This window comes from Anarhichas minor, unplaced genomic scaffold (genome assembly GCF_050575085.1).
Source record: "Anarhichas minor isolate MPS153535 unplaced genomic scaffold, ASM5057508v1 ptg000028l, whole genome shotgun sequence".
In the NCBI taxonomy this organism is placed as follows: domain Eukaryota; kingdom Metazoa; phylum Chordata; class Actinopteri; order Perciformes; family Anarhichadidae; genus Anarhichas; species Anarhichas minor.
This window is the reverse complement of record NW_027466474.1, coordinates 14,291,770-14,315,150: the sequence shown is the minus strand read 5'-3', so window position 1 is coordinate 14,315,150 and position 23,381 is coordinate 14,291,770. Positions and strand designations below refer to the sequence as shown.

The 23,381-nt window shown below is 42.7% G+C and overlaps 2 protein-coding genes and 1 long non-coding RNA gene across 8 annotated transcripts in view; 2 read left to right on the top strand and 1 right to left on the bottom strand.

The window, feature by feature from the left end:
- The window catches only part of LOC142962672 (uncharacterized), a 41,532-nt gene extending 32,040 nt beyond the window's left edge, over nt 1-9,492 (top strand). For 2 of the 4 annotated variants that reach the window (XM_076103268.1, XM_076103270.1), the window contains 4 exons: nt 14-145; nt 2,145-2,388; nt 2,555-2,623; nt 4,710-9,492. In XM_076103268.1, coding sequence (XP_075959383.1) covers nt 14-145; nt 2,145-2,388; nt 2,555-2,623; nt 4,710-4,885 — 621 coding nt within the window. In that variant the 3' untranslated portion in view covers nt 4,886-9,492. Of the gene's footprint in view, nt 1-13; nt 146-2,144; nt 2,389-2,554; nt 4,617-4,709 lie in introns of those variants that run through there. The other 2 variants (XM_076103269.1, XM_076103267.1) reach the window with 1 other exon arrangement.
- Nucleotides 9,493-9,509: 17 nt separating this feature from the next.
- Nucleotides 9,510-22,143, top strand: LOC142962673 (uncharacterized). Of its 3 annotated transcripts, XR_012957353.1 has the most exons (8): nt 9,510-9,828; nt 15,396-15,528; nt 17,473-17,565; nt 17,721-18,198; nt 19,702-19,783; nt 20,053-20,117; nt 20,239-20,833; nt 21,197-22,143. It is a non-coding gene; the product is annotated as an uncharacterized LOC142962673 (long non-coding RNA). The 3 variants fall into 3 exon arrangements; XR_012957354.1 differs by lacking the exon at nt 9,510-9,828 and having other exon boundaries at nt 15,210-15,528; nt 20,053-20,113; XR_012957352.1 differs by lacking the exon at nt 9,510-9,828 and having other exon boundaries at nt 15,210-15,528.
- asb12a (ankyrin repeat and SOCS box-containing 12a) lies at nt 10,306-12,661 on the bottom strand. Its single transcript, XM_076103861.1, has 3 exons — nt 12,377-12,661; nt 10,534-11,062; nt 10,306-10,451 (listed from the first exon to the last, which is right to left on the bottom strand). The coding sequence occupies exons 1-3, from the start codon at nt 12,659-12,661 to the stop codon at nt 10,306-10,308; spliced, it is 960 nt and encodes a 319-aa protein (XP_075959976.1).
- Nucleotides 22,144-23,381: the final 1,238 nt, after the last annotated feature.

Sequence of the window (23,381 nt, the reverse complement as noted above, 5' to 3'; positions counted from 1 at the left end):
TCTTTGTATCTAGGGCGATGATATCTTGGACAGGAGCTCGGAGCTCATCTACACTGGGGAGTTGTCATGGATCTATCAGCCCTATGGACGCAGCCAGCAGCGAGTCTTCTTCCTCTTTGATCACCAGCTGGTTCTCTGTAAGAAGGTAGGCTCTCTCGCTCTCTCTCTCTCTCTCTCTCTCTCTCTCTCTTTGTTCACTTCCTTTATTTCTTTTGACGACCCTACTTGCTGAAAACAAGCTGAAAAGCTAAAAAAACACCCTCGGCCTGTGTTCTTGAAATGGCTGGTGACGGAGACGCTTGAAGACCACGCGACTTCCTCAACCGCACTCGAGAGCCGCGAATAGATTACATAACGCGCTGTGAGACGCACCCGCCCTCGGCGAAGAATGCAATCAAATCCTCGGCACCTTTCACAAAATGGAGCGGTGGTAGTTTGGGCTCTAATGCACCGAGGCTGCGCTCTCCTGTCAGACAGATGTTCACGCTCGACTAGACCCAACAATACATGCACACAGAGACACGGACGCGAATGCAGGCCGACAAACACACAGAGGCGGGAGAGCTGCATCATCAACACGCACGTGTACACACAGCGGAGCAATACTTTCACCATTACACGGACAAACACACACAAAGGTAAATAACAAAGCCGTACAGATATAGTGTCTAACCCCCACCGACTCACTTCTATCACTGTCGAACATCTCTGACACCCCGAAATGAACTCTGAATTTCTGCAGATCCCCGTGCGTGTTAGCGGATCTGGTCCACTGAATAAAGAACTGAATGGTAGATTTTAGTCTTTGTTCCACACGTCCTCAGTGCAACATGTGTCACTTCGGCCCTCGGGGTGTGTAAGTCACACGTTGCATGTAGCCTTCCATCTTTTCCTGCTCATCCCTTCCTTATCAGCACACGGATGCAGATTTGTCTCAGCGCGCTTATTAAAAGATTCCTGTTCTTGTTTATTTTTTTATATTTTTTTTACCTTCCTTGACCTGATAGTGTGACTGCTGGTAATTTGGTCCCGAAGGCAACGGTCAAGATGAGGATGTTTTTCATGGGGACGTCTTATTCCGGCAAAGCACCACAGGTCAAGGTTACTTATGATGATCTGCTGTAGAGGTGGACCAGTTCTATTATTCTTTTATAATAGATTATTTGTTTAAGAACATAATAATTGGGGGTTTAAGAAAACTGTGATGAGATATTTGGAAATGTCAACTTTGGAAATTGTCGCATTTTTCACTATTTTCTGACATTTTTTTGGACCAAAAATGAATCAATTACTCAACAATAATTCAGAGATTAATTATGAAAATAATTGCTGGATGCTACCCTGTTGTAGTGTACAGAAGTTGAAAAATCTAAATGAAATATTTATAGTTTTTTGATATTTTATGGATTAAGAAGAAACTAGATACCCACTATTTGTAGTCACAAGGTTAGTGTCATACTCTGGTGTTTATCTGTACTTCACTGAGGCACTCCTTATTTACTCCGGAGTACTCTAGTACTGTAGTACTGTAGTACTGTCCACCATTTTAAATGTATCCACTATATGGTGCCCTCAAAAACTCCTTGATGGAAGGACAATCATCGGAAAATTTGTCTGAAACTGATTTGATAATTGATTCATAATGTTGAAGATTGAACAATTTTTTCGTTTCAGCTCCTCAAATGTAAACATTTGCAGGTTTAATGTTTGGATTGTAAATTGAGATATTCTTGGATATTTTCTGGCCAAGGGATTAATTGAGAAGAATAACAGTAATGAAATGAATCATTGGTTGCAGCCTCACAGTCAAATACAGCAAAATCACACCTGTCTGACACAAGCTGTCATCAAAAACTGGCCAGCATAAGCTTCACAAAGATGGGATCTATCGCAGCGTGCTTGTACATGAGATTTTACTGCGTGTACTCGCCAACGTTGAAATACTACTCTCTACCATTTGTGATCTGGCACTCTGCAATGTGTTTGTATGTCTGGGCAGCAGATGGAAAGGGTCGCACAAGGCAGCAGACTCTCCGGACACCAAGTGAAGGATGCTTGTTGACACCTCTTAAGGTTCAGCACACACACACACACACACACATGCGCATTAACAGACCACTCCTCCTCCTCCTCTTCTCCCCCAGGATCTGATACGCCGGGACATCCTGTACTATAAGGGCCGCATCGACATGGACCGCTACGATGTGCGGGACGCCATTGACGGGCGCGACGACGACTTCAACGTCAGCGTGAAGAACGCCTTCAAATTGTGCAACAAAGACAGCGAGGAGATCCACATCTTCCTGGCCAAGAAGCCGGAGGAGAAGATCCGCTGGCTCAGGGCCTTCCACGAGGAGAGGAAGATGGTGCAGGAGGATGAGAAAATCGGTTAGTCACGCATCCCTCTGTACCTCCCTGTTGGGAAAGCTTTACTTCCATTCACAGTGGACATTGGAGCTACATGCTGCATGTGCTGCAGCGTGCTACAGGGTGACTTTCTTATGGCTTTGCCACGTGTTACTCACATGCATTGCGGTTCCGTTTGTTTGTTCAGGTTTCGAGATCTCTGAGTACCAGAAGCGCCAGGCGGCCATGACGGTGAGAAAGGTGACCAAACAGAAAGGTGAGGCAACAAGAAGATATCAGGTGATTTCCCTTTTTCTTTTCCTAGCTGGTGTGCTCTGTCTTCTCATCGCTGTTTACTCTTTACTCCTTAACCTGCTCTCTTCTTTTTTCTTTTTTTTTTTTCCTACTTTCTACACCTTTTTTTTAAACACGCCTACTTTGTTTATGAATGGACCTAGACTATCTGTGTACTACGTAAGCTAGAAAGAGTCACGTCGATTCATGTTCTTCTCGTTATAATATACACTTCCCTTGAGTTTAAACGTCTGTCGGCCCGTACGCGAGGTGCAATTGATATGAGTTGCGAAGCAGCAGATAAGCATCAATGAAAAGACAGAGGGCTGTTTTGCATGACGTATTGAGTTTAAAGGGCGATAGCGGTGTTGGTGACATGTGGGTCCTGTGTCACGCTGGTCTCCAACAAATTCCAAGTGTTTGCATTTGTTCTGTTACTGAGTTAGAGTGGTTGTTGGAGCTTATCGCTTCCATTTACATCCAGACAAATAGCTCTTAAATCTGACTTCTGGTGCGTTTTATAGTTGATTTATTTAGTTTTATAGAACAAGGACAAAGGAGCACAAAGGAGCAACACGACACCTTGAAGTCCGGAGAGACATCGGGGTGATCGTGTTCTTTTGACTTATTTGGTGATTTGAACAAGTTCTGTTTTAAAGCCAGATGTGTCAAAATACGGTAACGCTCCAACAGCCGCTGGCTATCTCAGTAACAGAAAAACATGTCAAGCAAGTTATTCAAGATGCTAAATCCCCGCAAAGCATCAGACAGAGGACCCACATGTCCAAAACTGTCGGTATCACCCTTTAAGATTTAGCCATTTTAGTGCCAGGCTAGATGTTTGTACATTTACCATCACTGATGTTCTTGCTATTGCCAGTTCCACAATAAGCATGACCATCCATTAAGGTATTAATTAACCAATGACCTCCCCCCCCCCCCCCCCCCCCCTTTGCTGGAATGTTCTCTCTTGACGTTAGGATCCCCGTAGATGTCTGTCAGAAGTAAATGTTGTGTGTTTCTAAGTGCTGTATGTGTACATGGCTGGCACAAGGTGAAGTACTCTCTTGAATTTCAGATTCATTTATAGATTTCATCTTGAGAAAGAGGGCCATGTTGTATGGACATGGTTTGAGAATGATAAAGGTATATGCATTAGAGTTCTCCTTAGAGCTAGCGCAATAAGATGCCATGGCAACTGCTGAGCAGCATTGGGAGGCATTGTGATTGGCACATTGGAGCATACAGTCACAGTCCGATCTGTTTACAAGCATTGTGTTGACTGTCCAAGATAAAAACAGGTTCCTCTGAACACAAATAGATCAAACCCTTCAAACTGCTAAACCCCCCCCCCCCCCCCTAACAAAAGACACTGTTCCTCATCTTTTCATTTCTCCCAAAGATGCCATGGCAACTTTTGACTATTTCATCTCCAAATATTGACTGTATCTAATTTCTAATTGCACTAGCCTATAGCTGTGATGCTTGTAGACCGTAGCTAGATGACGTCGTAGGCTGTAGTTAAATGCATATTAACAGCTTTTTCTGTTGGCTCTATACTTGCCGCTCTTGTGTTCTCAAGTGTCGAGGGTGCTATTCAAACGAATGTGCTGTCAACAAGCGTGGAAGAACAATGTCTCTCGTCCAAATGCCTGCTTTTCATCACTGTATCCGGTGTAATCTGTTGGTTCTCCTGTTTGTCTGCCACAGACCTTTGATTGAATAGCATCTTCAGTCTCCCTTGTGTCATTGCTAGAGCTGAATTCCACCCGTGTCCCAATTCAGCCGTCACCATATGGTCACACTGTTATCATATCGTAGGTTTAATATGCAGGAATGTTACCACCGGAAGCTCATCTTGTACGTCCACGTGCCTGTTTTCTATGGACGCATGACTCGGTGTTGTGTTTTTGTGTCTGTTCAAGATACATTTACTGACGGTGTCTCCTGTTTGCTATCCACCTCCTTCCTTCTTCTCTCGCTTTGTGCCCTGCGCTGCCTCCTTGTCCCTCTCCCCTCCCCCCCCCCCCCCCCCCTTTCTTGCTCTTTTTTTGCACCTGCCTTCTCAGGTGTAAACAGGTGCACGCCCCCCTCATACCCGCCCCCCCAGGACCCCCTAAGTGCGGGGCAGTATGAGGTAACGGAGGACATGGCACAAGGAGAGGTTTTTGAATTCAGTCAATCCAAAAGAGGCCAGGCTCCTTTCTGGCATAATTTTAGTAGATTAGCTCCATTTAAGAAATAGAGACACACAGACTCTTCTGAAGGACCAGCTATTTTTCTTAGAAGCACTAAACACTGGATGATCATGTCCCATGATGAAGAAAAATACGAAAAACACACACACACACACACACACACACACACACACACACAAGAGACTTTTGAAAATATGGACCATTGTTAATATAGCGTGTGACTGGAAGCAGCAAGAGGACAGAAGACTTGGATTTAAAACGTTGAGAAAAATGACAAAACATTACAATTCATATACGTCAGTAACGTTCTTAGTTATCACGCTTCTCCAGCTGAGTCGCCTGTCATGAACTCTTTCCACCCCCCCCCCCGGATTCTGCATCTTCACGCCATCTGAATGTCCCAGAGTTGTTTAGGTTGTCACATCAATCCATTTTCAGTCCATCGTCTGGAGAAAAACACGAGGCCAGGACGGGGCATTCCTAGTGGTGTGAGTGTGTCGACCTCGCCGCGCCGCTATGTGAGGTCGCTTGTTGCATTCTTCTGAGTGCGAGAGTGAATAATGCGACGGGCACCGTGACGTCTGAAGGGACCCCGTGAAGCTCGGCCGTCGGCATCATCTCCGAGTTAGATCCATCTTTCCACTGATCACAGACCAGCCAGGCCGTCTCTGCTCAGCCACACATGCCTGCGTCTGGATCTCCTCCTCACTCTCAACACTCCATTGTTCCTCTCTCTAGCTGCTCGCATACAGTAGCCCCCCACCCCCCCTCACCAAGTCTGACGTTTTACTGTGTCTCCTTCGCTCTCCCCATCCATCCCTTGTCCTCTCTATCTCTCTACCCACCTGCTCAGCCCGCCCGTGTGTGAGTCACCGGCTCTCGGAGGGAGAGCTTCACTCTTTTGGAAACCTGCCATTGGCCATGATATGATGGGTCAGGGAACAAATCAATAGTTGGAACATCAATAGAATGTTTTGCATCCTTTCACCAACCACTTTTGACAGGGTATTCATAACCGTTCATGCCGACAATTTCGACGAGAGAGCTTTTGCCGCTCAGATGAAACAGCTGGGAGCAGGAGATAGGCAAGCTGCGGTCCACCTGCCTTGTGTCAAAGCCCCCTCCCACCCCTCCACCCTCCCCACTCTCCTCCAGAGACCACCCCTGTAGCACTGTGCTGGCAGCTCACTGGGTGTTTGGAAAGAGAACAGCCGACCTCCGGAAATCCACCGAGAGGTCTAAAAGTGAAGTTGAAGCATTGGCCAAGGTCTAAACTAGCATCTCTTTTTCACGTCAGCTGTCAAAAGAAAGACTTTCTTTCGGTTGGCTTCATTATTTTTCTCGGTGTTGCTCACACTGTAAAAAGCACAGCACACATTCAGTCCGAGGAGCGCTCCCTCCTCCAGTTTAAAGTAGGACCGACGCTAACGCGCCGCAGTGTGAGAATTTCGGAGCAAGCCCCTTAACCAGCACAAGGGGAAATGGTCAAAAAAATACATATGTATAAAATGAACAGGACAACCGTAGCGGTTGGTTGTGAGTCAGCACTGAAAGGACGTACACTGCAGAAGTGTGAGCCATCGCCGTAGGGAGGCGGAAAGGTGAATTTAATCTGTAGCATCGTGCAGGTGTCCTCTGACAGATTCATGCATCTCTACAGGCTGCAGCTTCAAATCTTGGCACTCCTCCCCGTTGTTTTTTCCAGATCCGATCCATGTTCTGGCGGTTAGCTCGGCACTGTTAAGTGATTTACACGGGACTGTGGCCCGATCAGATTGTTGTGTTTAATCAACAATGTCGCCGAAAGCTGCTGCGGACGACATCCCGCCATATGCTACTGACAGAGAGGTGTTAGGAACGAGAGGATTCCCAACACAGTCCACACACATCATGAAGGTATATGCTTTTCTACAGTGGGAATGTAAGCGACACACGAGGCCATGGTTTGTGTGATCATATTTTGACCTCGGATACAGGAGTACATTTTTGTGTTGAATTATATCACCTGATGGACAGTACATATACAGTATGACAACTTGTGCAATGTGATATATCATTATATATATCTTCACTGTCCACTACAACGTGATATGAAAGAGTTATATATCGTTCTATGTCATTTGTTTGCCTGCTTATAGGCCTTATAACCTATTGGGGAGAAAAAAAAGAAGAAAAAAAAAGAGACCTTAGAATTGCTTTGTATGTTGTGTAATTTATGTTTTTGTTTCAGTAAAGATGGTTGAGAAATGCGTGAGTTGGCTGCTGGTGTCTGTAGAGAGATGGCTCCCAGTGAGATTGTTTTGGAAGATAATTCCCTGGTCTGGCACAGCAAAAAGATATGGTTCCCAGGCCATGATAACCTCAGGTCCCGTGCTACACCCCCCTACCCCTCCCTCACCTCCCCCATTCCCCTATACTCCACGCCACCACCAACCAACATACAGACACAAGCATGCACCCAAACACACACACACACACACACACACACCATCATGCGCACTTGCTGGCCCGTTCTGCTGCGGAGAAGAGAGATGCTATCTAACAGTGCCTTCCAGCATTCCACTAGTGATTATCTATTCAGTTTCACAGGCAGATTTGAATTAGTCATGTATTTTCCCTTCAGTGTGGGACTTGCATCTCTCTCTCTCTCCCTCTATTTCTCTCTCTCACTCTCTCTCCCTCTCCCTCTCTCTCTCTCTCTCTCACACATACACTTTGGGAATTCCTCGTTCCCCAGTGCATGAAATCCACTCGGACAGAAACTTAGAGGTCAGGCCTTTTCCATATGAGTAGATACTGTGCCGTCTGACTGAAACACACCTTATGATGTTACACCACACGTCCATAGCGCTAACTTTATTGCACAAAAAGAGGTTCATTCTAATTTCAGACGTTTAGAAACTACATAGGATTCCTTAATTGTTATATTTAACATCCTGACAGATGGTTTCATTTGAATATATAGTAGGAAAGCAGCTTTTCTTAGTCAAGTTAGGTTTCACTTTTCAAAGTATATTAGAAGAAGAATCATCTATTTTACCTTTATCAGCTACACACTGTAAATAGTGTAAAAAGAACAGATCATATATTTGGATATTGGTATTTTGCGTTGGAGACGAATGTTGTTCCAGTTCTAGCGTGCGGTAGACCTCAGTACCAGGTAAATGCATGCTCGTGGCATCCAATATTTTGCATGAGACTTTAGACAACTCTTGACAGATTGTTTAGTTTCATTTAACTTCCAATGGGATTTCTTTTTTTCCCCACCGCGGAACCATTCATTTGTGAACCCATGCCATCTCACTAAGGGGAGTTCTTTTCTCCGTCCACCTGTCTCCTGCTCACGACACATTACAGGTTGTAGCTTCTGTTTTTATTTATTAGGTAGAGAGGGGATACATCGTTCCCTCATGCTGAATCAAAGACTGAACTGTTGATGGGTGAAATTAAAGGCACTAATGTTCTCTTTGCCCAGATGTATTGGGTCCTATAAACTGTAAACTTATTCTGAAGTCTTTATTTACTCTTTTCTTTGACTCCAATCTGCACTGTCATGGTCCAAACTGCTGGTTATTTTTTTTGGGGAATTCCATTAACCGCTGAGGAAAAACGGGTATCATTTTTCTATGACAACAGTGAACCAAATAGGAGTTAGCACTGATCATGGGTGTTTGTGTATAGATTTGTAGTCAAGCAGAAGAGCTGAATAAATGCGAAACCTCTCGGGATGAGCTAAAAATAGACATAATCCTGAAGATGCACACACACACACACACACACATATACAGTACTTCATTGCAATTCATGTCATGCTCTTGTTTCTACTTAAGAAATGATTCTTTAAAGTGCAATGACTTGACAGTACAAATTAATTCCTCACTTGTATTTATTGAATGCAGTATTAATTAAATAGAACCATTTTGGCCACATTGTTCAAAAGGATGTATACATTATTTTTTATTATATAATTATCATTCTGACCTTGTGCTAAGAACTTAGAGGACAGCTTTCTGTGTGGAAGGTTTCTTTTTTTTTTTTTTTTTCTATTTCCTGTCATAAAACCAAGACAGCCAACTTAGCAGACTGTCAGTCGGACACATCAGAGGCTGCTCAGATGAACGTAGTTCCTTTTAGTCCAGGCTCCGCGTGAGCCACTCACACTTAGCATCGCGACATCTTCAGTAGGAACTCCTCGCTGTGTTGTTTCAGAATAGTCAGGGTACAAACAAAGAGTCTTCAATGAGCCATATGTCGATGTGGTGTTCACTGACAACAAGGTAAACAGAGGACTGACATTCCACCTTTGAAATCTATTCATTGTATATTACCATCTAGTTTTAAGGTCTGGATTTTTTGCCTCACACAGAACAATTTACTCACAGTATCCATATCCTTTGTCACCATATGCAAACATTTTGTCATTTTCTTTCTCGCTGGCCTTTTGAGTTTGATTATTTGTTGTAGAAATGAAAAACCTGAAAAATAATGCCTATTCAATCCAGAAACTGTGAATGGGAGAGTGGAGATGTCAACTGTATGTACATTCTATGTTTTGATGTAATCAGAAGCACTGGGAATATGTTGTACTTCGCTGTAAAAATAAATCCATATCTGATATAGCTGTACTTTTGTTGAAAATAAAACCTCTACAGAACTGCGTGTTCGAGGCGTCAATGTGTGAGTGGGAGCATTGTGCTGGGTTTCCTGTTGTGTGACATCGTTTCCTGTTTGCAGGTCCACCATTCCCAACAGCTGACGCATTTTAACTCCTGGATGTGTGACAGAGGAAAGATTCAAGGGCATGCGAACATAAGATAATAACGGTATCAGGAGGCGTTTCACAACTCACAAAAGAAACATTCATAACCACAAATTGTAGCCTGCAAATAACTGCTGTGATGACGTTTGGGCAGATGTCTTCTCCGCTTCCTGTTTTGAAGTCCACAGCTGTCGAAAGAGTGTTTTTTAAGGGAAGGTGTTGGACATTGGGGTAAGATGTGTGCATGTGTGTCTGGATGTATACATATTTTATTGTGTAACGTTACCTCAGAGGAGAACAGAGCTAAAGGTGATGCAAAGAGGCATTACCAAATTTGGACCAGGGCAATAAGCAGTATTACTGTGGTCTCTAGTGGTCAACCACGGTGTTACACTGCAAAAAGGACACGGCAGAGTGTCCAACATGGAGTCCTTTAGGATGTTCATCTTTCTGTGTTTGACGAAGACACTTCCATAAGCTTTGTAGAGCCTGAATAATAATTTAATCAGAAGTTATATATCTGTTTAGTAGGCACACATTTCAATCTTAATATATAAATAACAAAAACAAGGATTTATAGCACTCACTATACAGTACAGGGACCTTTTCTACATCTCGGAAAAGCTAGAAATCAATTATCCAGTCATCAGAAATGAGGTATAAAAAAACAATTGTCACTGGCCCTATATTCTGATGCTACGGTGAGCATCATATGTGTTCAGAGGTTTCGTGCTTCAGATAGTTCCTCAGGATCAGAGGAACGTCCAAACAGTCGATGACAGGCTCTTTGTTGGCAAAGGGGAGGTATCTTCGGATTGCTAGCCGAGTCTGCGACATCAGTGTTTTGGGACAAACTGGAGCAGGAACAGACAAAACAAAGGTGGATCAACATTTTGACACTTTGCACACTGAACCAAACCATGACCGGTGTCTCACCTCTCTCTTTGAGCAGCAGAATCAGAGCTTCGTTCTGCTTCGTAGTCTTGTCAATGATGAGTGTGGGCAGAAACACGTCTGCCCCAAAGTCTACGAGCAGCTGGATGTACTCCACCCCGCAGCCGTAACGCAGACACACCTCCAGGACCGTCTTTGGCTGCTTTATCCTGGCCAGCAACGTCTCGTCCGTGCAGTTGTAGTTGGGGTTGGCCCCGTGGAGAAGGAGCAGTTTGAAGCAGTCCAGGTGTCCATAAACAGCTGAGATGTACAGGGGCCCTCTGCAGGCCGTGGCACTGGAGGCCCACTCGGGGACCTTGGTCTTGGCGTCCACCTCGGCTCCGAAGCGCAGCAGCTCCCGGAGCACGTCTAAGTCGCCCTCGCGGGCTGCGGTCAGCACCGGGGAGCAGTTGTTGTACTGGCTGCCATTGGGATCGGCTCCGGCCTTCAGCAGGGCAACCACGCAGTCCAGATGTTTCCCACTGACAGCTGTGAACAGAGGCGTCTGGGCCTTCACGTCCAGGCTATCGACCTGGATTCAAAACACAGCAGTGCACCGACATGTTGTCACAGGAAGCGGTCCTGACAAATTTGGTGATCCAACAACGTCGATATGCATCATTACAGCTGCATTATTTTACACAGAATTGACGTATTCTCGCCTCTCAATTTGTATTTATTTATTTATCTAATGACTTGAAATCCAATATTCACTCTGCTTTTAACACTGTTTCGAGCTCCACCAACTCATGAGGGAAATATCCTGCTTATTAGCAGCTAAATGATCCACTATATCCCTCTCTAATCCCTGACATTGGCTATTTGTTGTTTTGCACTGGTCAGGTAGTAAATAATAGGTTTATTGGAGCCTTAATTTTGCGGAAAAACAGCTGCCTGCTGCTTCTGTCCCTGAGTGACACATACGGACCATCCTGGTGAGGTCATGTGACAGTGTAATGTGTGTACCAATGACATCACTTCCAAAATGGCCGCCTGGCTGGTCAGCACATTTGGCAGAACTAGCTGATTTCAAAAAGCTTGTTTTTGTTGCTAACGGTAAGTTTCAACACATTTAACAATTGTAATGCTTTGATAACATGTCCTACATTACATCTAAACTGTTCTGACCATATTTATCAAACTAAGCTATGTCTAAAAAGTTATGAAAATATCGTTGTGACAGATATGTCACATCGGGCTTTTAAATTTATAATTGTCTCAGAAAAACAAATGTGACGTTTGTCACAATAAGAAAAATGAGCTGCTCAATTGATTTAGCCGATTCAGTTATTCTTGATTAAAATATGTTCAAAATAAATGTAAAATGTATACAATTATTAGTCAAATGAAATATGAAAGAATTATGAAGTTATGAAAGAAAAATGTACATATCAGTAAATAAAACACAAACAAACAATATTTAACTATCCTATTTTGGTCCTATTTCAAAGTAATTTAATTATTTCTTTACGATACAGTGTTCAGGATGCCCTGAAGATCATCCAAGGAGAAGACATTTTTGAAGTGATTTTTTGATTCAATCTAACCATAAAAGTTATAATTTTGATATGTGTTGTGGAAATGCAAATGCAAAGGCATATCTTTGTTACCAAGCAAAAAAGGTCCAAGTTGATTGATTTTCAAATGAGGAAAACATCGATACGTAAACATCCAATGTGACATATGTAACATTTCAGATCTTTGAAATGTTACATATATGTTAAAATATTTTCAGAAATGTGTTCCATGTGGTCCAGTTAGTGTGGTCCCCCCCCCCACTATCAAAGATCCATCTCACCATCCTCATCTGCAAGCTGTACAACTAAACACTCTCTCCGTGTCTCACCTCTGCACCGTGCTCCAACAACAACTCCAAGCACCTCAGGTGTCCCAGAGCAGCAGCACTGCGCAAGGGGGTGACTGGGACCCCCCACCCGCTTCGAGCATTGATAGACCTCCTGTAACTCTCCTGAGGCAGAAGCTCGGAGAGCAGAGTCACGTTGTCGCTGCTCACGGCGTTGATCAAGGCCTGGCACTGCTCGTTGTCCTCATCCTCCTCCTTCGGCTGCAGCAGGGAGAAGATCTTCGAAATGTCCATCAAACTCATGTTGACAGCTTGGCCCAGAACCATGATGTAACCCCAGGCTGCTGCGAGTCAAAGCCCTTCCATCTGCATGTCAGAGAGAGATGGTAATGCATCCAAACACATATGCACAGCTGACATCTTGGGTTATTTTTGTTGGGCACGATTCTTCTTTCAACATAACGAAGTCCTACATGAAAGAAAAAATAATGACTTCTTGCCGTGACCCTTCAGTACTGCCATGAGACAGCGCAGTTTCTTCACTCGACACAGTTACTTCACAGAAGACAAATCACAGCAATGCAACTTAAATCAAAGCCATGCGTGAGTGCATTTCATACTCATAGACATAAGAAAGAATGGTTTCCACTGGAGGTCCACATGAACAGCAGCAACATTACTGTAACAAGACACTTACCTCAGCTAGTTGTATGATGGTGTCTTTTTCCCCGAAGACATTAGAAGAGAAGTTAAAAACTTTCAAAAGTCCATAATAAATCACGTGGAAGAAAGAAGGAAAGAAAAGTCCTCCAAGGAGTGTGTGACGCTTCCACAGGAGTTGTGAAAAGCGCAGTATGGTGCGTGCGTGCGTGTGTGTGTGTGTGTGTGTGTGTGTGTGTGTGTGTGTGTGTGTGGGTGTGCGTGTGCGTGTGCGTGTGGGTGTGCGTGCGTATGTGTTAACAGACAGAGGGGACCAGAGCTCCTTTCTGGGGGGTATGGGGGCTAATTTTAGGCCACAGATGGGCCTGGCTGAACTTCCATTCTTGGAGAATCCAGGCTCAGGGTTATAATTAGAAAGGTGATACCAGTGCGACACTCAGTCGGAGATTGGCGAGTGTGTCCGGAATAAAAACAAAAAATTGAAACGGAGGCTTCTGTGTCTCTTTATACGTCACGGTGCACTGAGTAGCATAACTCTCCACTTTTTGTTTCAGCTTGTCTCTGCAGGTATTAAAGACACAACTGTGACATTGTGACGATAAAGCCAAACAACCCATGAGAATGGCCGTTAGTTTGCCTCCATGTGCCCCGCTATCACCTGTTTCCTCTCCATTCACACCAAGGCAGCAGGGACTGGGTCTTTAATATTCTTCAATAGTGTGATGGCAAAATTCCACTGTGACTTGTCTATCACACCACACCACTCAGTGTTTTGGCGCTTTTGGTTTTAAGGTGAATGAATGTCAGACATGGTCAGTGAGAGTCCTCTCACGTTGAGTGATATTGTGTGTGTGTCTTAATCAGGGGCATGATATTGTCAGCTTAGATAAGGGGCTGAATGTGGATGCAATCAGTGGACTATTCAGTGGTTAACCATTCAATGCTCAAGGTCTTTATAAGTCGTACACAACCAACACTCTGGGTTCTTCCTCCCTCAGAATTGCTTTGCATTCTGTATGACGATTGAACCTTCTCTGCCTACAAAGCAGCCATTTCAGTAGGTGTCAGTGTCAGGAGCAGCCAGTCAGCTGTTCCTCTGCCAAACCCATGTCTTCATCCTGCCCCGTGTTCAGACGGGAGCCTGTGACACATCACATTCTTTCAGCAGCAGATGGCACAAGAGTCCAGATTCCTGGCATACAAATGCAGGAGTACACTTTATTTACCCATTGGAGCGCACAGTCATGTAACAATTTAATGTGGATAACAAAGACTTCCTGAAACCTGACCGTGACAGTGACAAATGGCAGTGAGCAAAAATAAACCGTTTTTTATCGCTGTTGTACTTTTGGAGGTATATCCAAAATAAAAGGCAGATGGCAGCCAGGTGTCTGTAGCCAACATTGCTATTTGCACCCGACCCAGGCACGCATTACTGAATATGTAGCCTACTGTAGGTTATGTGTATATTTTTACTAAACCTAACTAGTTTTCTTGCCTGTACCTAATCCTAACCAAACTGCGACTTTCGGTCGTCATCGTCGTCGTCGTCGTCCCCCCGCTTTGTTGTTTTACTATTACTTCTTCTGCTGTTACTACTATTCCTAAATCTTGGCAGAAAGCCTTTTGGCTTGCAAAATAAGTAGCATATTCAAGCCGAATAGCTGCTGTGTAGCTAAGGTATTCTCCCCCGGGTGCAAATAGACACTCTGGAAATGAAAATTGTAACTTCACTAAACCCCGTGGAGCTCAATATAAAAAAATGCATCTCCCCCTAAAATGTTTAAACTTGACACTCCAAGCTCCGCTATAATAGATACTTTAACCACCTTTTAACAATTTCAGACACGAGTTTTGAAATTCTTTTTCGTTTTTAAGTTGTTCTTGTTTCCATACTCTCCATTTATTAACTGAGAAGCATAATAAGTATAAAAAGATGAATAAATACAAAATGAATGAGAAAACAAACAGCATTGCAACAACCATACCTTTATTTATGTCCCACGCATGAGTGTAATGCACAGTTGTGTTGTTTACATACATGTTTCCGCAGGACAAACTGGACTATCAGAATATGTATGCGATAGCGATGTCACGTATAAATACAAGAAAAAAATATATTTTGGACATTAAATCTCAGATATGTATTCAAATCACACATAACACAATAGTGAACTCGTTCTTCAGGGGAGAGAAATATACATTTCTACTCTACTCTGAGATCAGCAACACGGCCTGTGATTCGTCGACTGACTTCGCCCAATGCATCATGGGAAACATCTAGCCGTGGGTAGGCTTCAGCTAACGGCTAATGGCAACAACAACAACTCCTTTCAACGCGGATACATGCATAAGTAATGAAAGAAGACGTAAACTGCTTGATCCATTCGTTTGTATAAAGGCTCGGTGTGGTTCCATGCTGGAGTACAAGGTGTGTGAGAGAGGCAGGAGCGCCCCGGAGCCCTGGGGGGGAGAGTCCGCATGCTGTGATACTGTTTAACCCGCAGGTGGTGGTCTACGCGCGTGGTTCCCAGGTGAGTAAACTGTCAACACGTTGTACATATTCAGTAAGAAGTTGTTGTTTTTTACGATTGACTGGAGTTTGAATTGGGAAACTTTGCGTTTCTAAAGACTCGAAAGTAGTGATACTTTGTGAAGATTTACTTGCTGAACTAAACTTTTAAATGTATTAAACGTTTGTTTGCCACAGAGTTTATTTGCTACAATAATCCAAAATCCAAAGGAGAAAGCCAATAGTTTTTTCCCCCCCAAAGGAATCTAGTGCGATTCAATAAACCTTCAAAAGCATAAATACATTTACAAATAGTTATTGTTGTCAGTCTTATATTTGTATCATATATTTGCAAGGCAAGTTTATTTGTAGAGCACATTTCAACAACAAGGCAATTCAAAGTGCTTCACATAAAACCATTAAAAGCATCAAAACAGAAGGCAAAAGAAAAGGAGATTTAAAAACAATTAAGAACATTCATTAAAACACTAAAAAACAGTGTAAGCAATAAAATACAGTGCAGGAAACTGATTAATATCCTTGAATCTGGTTCAATTAAGCAGCAAACAGAAAAGTCTTCAATCTTGATTTAAAGGAGCTGAGGGTCTCAGCAGACCTGCAGCTTTCTGGGACTTTGTTCCAGATATGTGGAGCAGAACAACTGAACGCTGCTTCTCCATGTTTAGTTCTGACTCTGGGAACAGAAAGCAGACCGGTCCCAGACGACCTAAGGGGTCAGGATGGTTCATGAGGTAGCAGCAGATCAGAGATGTATTTTGGCCTTAAACCATTCAGTGCTTTATAAACCAACAGCAGGATTTTAAAGTCAATTCTTTGTTGGACAGGAAGCCAGTGCAAAGACCTCAGAACTGGAGTGATGTGATCCACCCTCCTGGTCTTAGTGAGGACTCGAGCTGCAGCGTTCTGACAGACTTTTTACAGAGACCTGTAAACACACCGTTACAGTAGTCCAGTCTGCTGAAGATGAATGCATGGACAAGTTTTTCCAAATCCTGTTGAGACATAACGTTATATCATTATTAACGTTATATCATTATTAACGTTGACTTGACCTCAGATTAATAATGATATATGATACAAAGATAAGACAGTTTTCTGGTATTTCTTGTATAATTGGTCATCAATGGCCGCGCCCACGACACATCAGCCTCACGTATGCGTACGGTGTGTCACCAGTTAATTCCAACGCTAGCAAATCTTCCACACCGGGTGTTCTTGTACATGGTAGCTATAGTTCTGCAGATACGTCCTGGTCATTTTGGTTAAACATAAAGCAGTTTGAGATATAAAGCACGGTCATTGTGCAACGATCCAGCGGACAGATTCACCAGAATGATGCATGGCAGAAATGGCAGATTATTGTGAGAAGGAAAAAGGCGTTTTATGTTGGTTTTGTTATAGTTTTCCTCCCGTTAATGTCAGAGAAAAGCACTTGTGGATGAGCCTGTAAAATTAATGTAAGATTGTGGAGTTTATGAAACACATTAGTTTAAATAACAACGCTGCTCGCAGTTAAATGGCTAATGTGTGTGTGTGTGTTGCTAATGGTTCGTCTCTTCGCCGGTTGTTTCACCTGCTGTGAGATAATGTACTGCACAGACTTCATGCATGATTCTGTTGATCTATTTTCTCTTGCTTATATATGGTTTATTAAGGTAATCAATCTCCACGTGTATAACATGTTCAGCATTTTCTTGGTTTCGCCACAGTTTTCATTTAAAGTGCGTAATGCGCCTCTTTTCTGTCATCGTCTCGCATTACCGACCGCTTGGAACGTTGCTCTTGTTGAGCGGAAACTCTTAATTTAGGAGGCGGAAAAATATTCTAGCAATGGCATAGCAGTGTACTCGGTGATTCAAAGAATTGTGAATATATATTGATAGTTTCTACAATGGCTGACTAACCTCCATTTGGTCTGTAACCCATTTAAAATGACTGTCTCCAGGTCTGTATACGTGAAAGGAAGGACCTGGTTTTGCTAAGCTGTCTCCATTGAGCAAAGCAGATCTGCACATCTTTGGTCAGCTGAGCATCAAAAGTAAATTCAGACTCAAAAATAAGATCTGGTTGCGGGCTTCATGCCGAACATTATTTGATAAGGCGCCCAGACTTGAGGAAAGATCATTAATACAGCTAATGTTCGGGCCAGCAGGGATAATTATATCAACTTCATTTGGCGTTATTTCGTTCCAGGACATTTTTGGACATCCAATTTCTAATGTCGTCAACGCAGGACATGATACACGAAACAGTGCTGGAGCCAAGCTTAATCGGGATGTACAACTGAGTATCATCTGCGTAGCGATGGAAGTCAGTATTTTGTTGCCGTTTGATGTGCCCTGAGTGGTAATGTGTATATGTAAACAGGAGGGGACCTAATAGACCCCCGGGGGACACCGCAGAAGAGAGGAGCAGATGAAGAGGAGGCATCTCCAAGCATTCCGAAAAAGGAGCCGTTCGACAGATTAGACATCGACCAAATCCAGTGCCACATCACCCTGATGCCAACATAGTTCTTCAGACGGCTGGTTAAGACATTGTGGTCCTCTGTGTCAAAGGCCGAGCTGAGGTCCAGAAGAATTCAAATGGAATACACGCCTGTGTCGGCTGAGACCGCGACCAGAGCAGTCTCAGTGCTGTGAAGAGAGCCAAAAGCCTGCATTTGTCAAAGGTTTCGTTGTTATTCATAAAATAAATCAATTGAGTGGAAACAGTCTTTTCTAAAACAAAATCGCACTTGGTTTTGCTAAGCTGTCTTAATTAATTAAGTTTGGTCACCTGAGCGTCAAAAATCTATTCCGAGTCAAAAATAAGAGCTAGGTTTGCGGGCTTCATGCCGAACATTATTTGATGAGGCGCCCAGACTTGAGGAGAGATCATTAATGCAGCTAGTGCTGTGGTCAGCAGGGGTAATTATAACTACTTCATTTGGAGTCATTTAGTTGCAGGACATTTTTGGACATCCAATTACTAATGTCTGCAAAGCGGGACATGATACACGAAACAGTGCTGGAGCCAGGCTTAATCGGGATGTACAACTGAGTATCATCTGCGTAGCGATGGAAGTCAGTGTTTTGTTGCCGTATGATGTGTTCTGAGGGGTAACTTGGAAAACGGTGAACAGCAGGGGACCTAATATAAACCCCTTCGGTCGCCTGAGCATCAAAAGTCAGTGAAGAGCCTGAATTTACCAAAGATTTCAATGTTATTCATGAAAGAAACCAAACAGTGTTTTCTAAAAAACGTTGATAAAAATGGCTGCTTGGAGACGGGTCTGAAATTACATCAAACCAAGGGATCTTTAAACAGTAGCATGTTTAAAGTTAGAGGGGACAGAGAGCAGTTAATAATGGCTAAAATGTCTGGACCAACCGTCTGAAATACATCTTATAAAAACCAAGTGGGAATGCAACTTCTTACATCTGAATGGAGCTATGGAATCTAAAATGTTTAAACGTATACTGACAAGCTCCTCTACGGAGAGGCCGAGTTGTTCATTGGTATTAAAAGTTGTGCACGACTCAGTAAAAAAAGCATGGCAGAAGTGAGGACCAGAGAGTGTATTTAGGGGGCGGGAGCCAATCATCGTAGGGGGGGGGGGGGGGGAGGTTGTGATCAGGAGAGAGGAGTGGAACCTGGAAAAGCACGGCCTTGTGATCACAGACGGCAAAGTCACTGAGATTCACATGATATCTGCACAGAAACCACGGGAGAGCGTGTAAGCAGTGTGTAAGAGGTGTTATAATGAAAAGATAAACACTTTCACTTCCCGAGCCAAGAGACGGTCACTACTCGCTGCTGCCCAGACAGAGCCGGCCAGCCCACCCGTTGAGAAGTGTACAAATATTTATTATGAAACTGTTCAGACAAAATGAACATTGGCGAGCCGCCACCGTCTAGTCAATTAATGGGAAAACACTGCAAAGACTAAAAATCAGAACAATCAAAACAAAGTCACATCCACTCCTCTCCAATAAGATCTTCTACAACATATTTCATGGCTAATTATTCATAGATTAATGGCTGATTGATTGAATTATTCCACCACGGTATCTAGGAGAGGCATAGTTGGAAACAGCAGATGTCTGATCTCAATGTTACGAAAATAGGCAATTTAGTGTTTCCTAAAAAAAATCACACTTTTCAGATGCTTTTATTCGTCACTCTCTTGCAGACGTGTGCGGCCTCATCTGGGAAGAAGAGGAACGTTCTACAGACCAACTGAGAGAACGTCTTCTCCCCGCTAAAGCTCTGAGGTAGGATATTTTTGTTTCCTCTTGCTGACTAATGAAAGTGTACCAAATCTTTTAAATTCAGTGGCCTATTAAGCTTTGTTATGAACCCCTTGAAAATACATGGACTTATAGGATATGGTCTGTGATAGACACGGACATTCTGACACCATCCAGTGTGATCTACCCATCCTGAGAACATCTTTGTTTCTGATGTCTAGCTCTTAGAAATACCTGAAGCTGGAGTTAAAGCCCATTTAAGGAGCTCATTTGTCTTCTTTGTTGGTTCTCAGAGAAAAGACACAAAGTGTTGGGAGAGGACCAGCAGAATGCATGAGGACAAGGACATCTACAGTAAGTGAGTCTGAAAAACATCATCGTCTGTACACAGCTGGAAACATGAACATTCAAAGAGCATGATTTTTATATTTCAATGATTGTGTGTCTGTAATGTTTTTTTGAATGTTTCTGTCCTCCAGGAGGAGCAGCTGGAGAATCACAAGGAGGGCTCATCAGTCGCCACCGAGACCAGATCTAAAGACCCAAACGCACTGAAAGCGTCTGATGCGTGCGTTTTGAAGTACACACGTTTTAAACTGCCGAACATTCCCCAAAAGCGTTATCGCGTCCTTCAAACTGCTTTGAAGCCAGCGCGCCGATCTCAATTTTAAAGCGTCAAATGAAGATGCAGCAAACCAAAGCTTTCTTTCTGCAGTGGACGGAGTGTTTTTGTGGTCTCAAGAACTCCAACAGGATGATACAGCGTATTGTGTGATGCCGATTTCACATTAACTAGTTCAACTTTTTTCATATATCAATAATTTGGGCTCCAAGCCGCTGCATCACACGATACACTTTCCCAGCATCACAATCCACATGAATGCGTAGAACGTAGATCATACATGCACTCGTGCATAAACGTGCCTAAATACACTTTAATTGAAGTTTAATTGATACTGCTGGTTCTGTGGTGTTGGCATTTTGAATCTGATGCATGCAGCGTGCCATAGATGCATCAATTGAGGCGCATCATTCAGTGCGTTTGGGCCTTAAGACCAGCAGAGGAATTCAAGAGTAAGGAAACACCAGTAAAGCAAAAATATTTTCTTTGTACTTTGATTATTGTTATGAATAGTATGTCATAATATAGTGTGTCTTCAAAAAATGTCATAAAAAATATACCTTCAAAATTTCATAGTCTTAAAAATGAACAGTAAATGCCATAAAATGATATAAAATATCATAGTATAGTATGCCATGTAAATGTTATAAAAACACCATAGTATGATGTCCGGGTGTGGCAACACGTTTTGACAAACAAACGCAGGTCTCAATTACAGGCGTGCAGATCCGAGTGTGCTGATGTTAGCACAACAAGAGAAATATACATAGCTTACAGTAGGCTACACATACATCTTTCTCTTCTTCTCTCCTCAGATGAGTGTTCCAGACCAAACAACGACAGAGTTCTTCTTTTTGTTCAGCGTATTCTTCTGTTTGAACTCAGAGGTCTTAAAAAAAAAAAAAACATGTCGGGTTGACCGTCAGAGTATGATGACGCATTTTCAAAAATAAGAAATTGTTAATTCTGTTCATCATTGATCTTTTTCACATTCATGACAACAGATATACTGACAGCTGTGAGGAGTTCCACATCCATGTCATGTTCTTGGATTGAGTCGCTGACTTTCTCTCTGACCTCTCAGCCAATAGTTCCCACCAACCGCCATTAGGTTAAAACTGATTATGAACTACTCCTACTCCTTATTCACAATGCACGTGCTTGGGCCAGTGCAGTAGTTCAGTTTGTAACCGTCTCTGGCTAAAACAAAACTATGAGAAGTTAATGAAGTAATTCACCTTCTAAATAAGGAATGGCATTTGTTCTTAGTGCTGTAACTGCTCCCTACCAGAAGATAAACAAGTGTCAAATGAACTCTGAATTATTGTAATAAGAGACAGAACTTACCACAGCTGCTGGATTCATCCAAAATTAATCTAAAAGGGAACTGAATTGGATTTGTAGATTTATACAACAAGCTCTACAAAGCTCAACTTAGATTTTAACCTTTTAATGTAAACTTATAAACTCTCCAATTGGTTGTTTCTTACATCAATACTATCTGGGACTTGGAGTTGACTCCTACGTTTGTATGTAGGAGTTAACTTTTTAAACCGAAAAAGTTTCTTTAGTACTGATTTTATATCTGAGCCAAGAGTTGGAAAATGCCCCGACAATCACTTGATGTTGAAGTCTATAAAGATATTTTTTCAACTGAATAGAAACTGTAATATTTTTCTTTGTTGTGTGCATCGGTTCCTTTCATTTCTTGCTGTAAAATTCTGTTGTGATCCAGTGTAAATTTAATAAAAGTTTAAAAAAATCAATTGAATGTCTATATCCATATTTTTGTATCTTCTTTTGTAAGATTTTATATGAATGATTTTGTTGGGAACGTAGAGGAGCGTGTTTGGTTATCAGCATCTAAGAAACTAAATTCTTGATATCAATAGAATTATTAATGTCAGTAACAATTATTAATGATTATTAATAATAACGGGGCACCACCCTGCGAACAGGGACCAATAACCAAACAATAAAACTAAGTCTCATAATTAGCGTTCACTCATAATGTCAATAGTCTGAGTACTATTACACATTCAGAGTGAAAGTGAAGGTTTAAGTTCGAGCACAGGCCACTACATCCAGTACACATATGCACAAGTAATCACAGACGACTGCTCTTTAAAATATAACAGAGTTTATTAAATAAAATAATAAATGATCAAATCAAGTAATATCAAAATCAACAAACACTATCATACAATTATATGTCTAATACCTAAAGTCAAATGAATAAAGTGGGGTAAGGATATGTATATAGATATATGTACATGTGTGAGTGTGTGTGTGTGGAAACAAAGGGGGGGGGCCTACTCAAACAGTGATGGTACGTAACCTAAAAAGGGGCGTGTGAGCCTACAAGCAAAGATGGCGGAGTCTATTGACCCGCGACAAGATAGCTGAGAGGTGGCTACGTGTAACCACGTGGGACGGCGCACAATGTGGGTTGGGACAATAGATTACGCGACCACGTGTCTGAGAGGTTCACCCAAAATCAGTGAATCTAACTATGTGTTTGCGGGTTAGTAGGAAGAGAGGGAGAGAGAGAGAGAGAGAGAGCTCTGAGCGCGGTGCTCAGCGCTGCAGTGAGAATGTGAGGAACAGCTGATCACTTGTAAACTCTGCGGTCGGATTCTGAACCGACCGGTCACGCTTGTACGGTGATAGTTGCGGTTCTAGATCTCACTCACAGAGCCGATTTAAAGAGAATAAAACCAAACAAAATAAAAATAATCCCCAAAACAAAACACATCTTTATCACTGCGGTGAGATGCGAGTATTGCTCTCTTATCACCCCGAAACTCGGTCGGCGAGACGAGGCTTCGCCACCGTGGTTTTGGTCTTTGAAGTGATAAAATCACAACCTCCACATCCACTAGCAGCGACGGATCTAATGCAAACAGTTACAGCAGGAAATACACAATATAACGGGACTCCGTGGTCCGCGATGCTTGCGCAATAACACGTTATAACACGACAGTAACTTAACGTAACAAG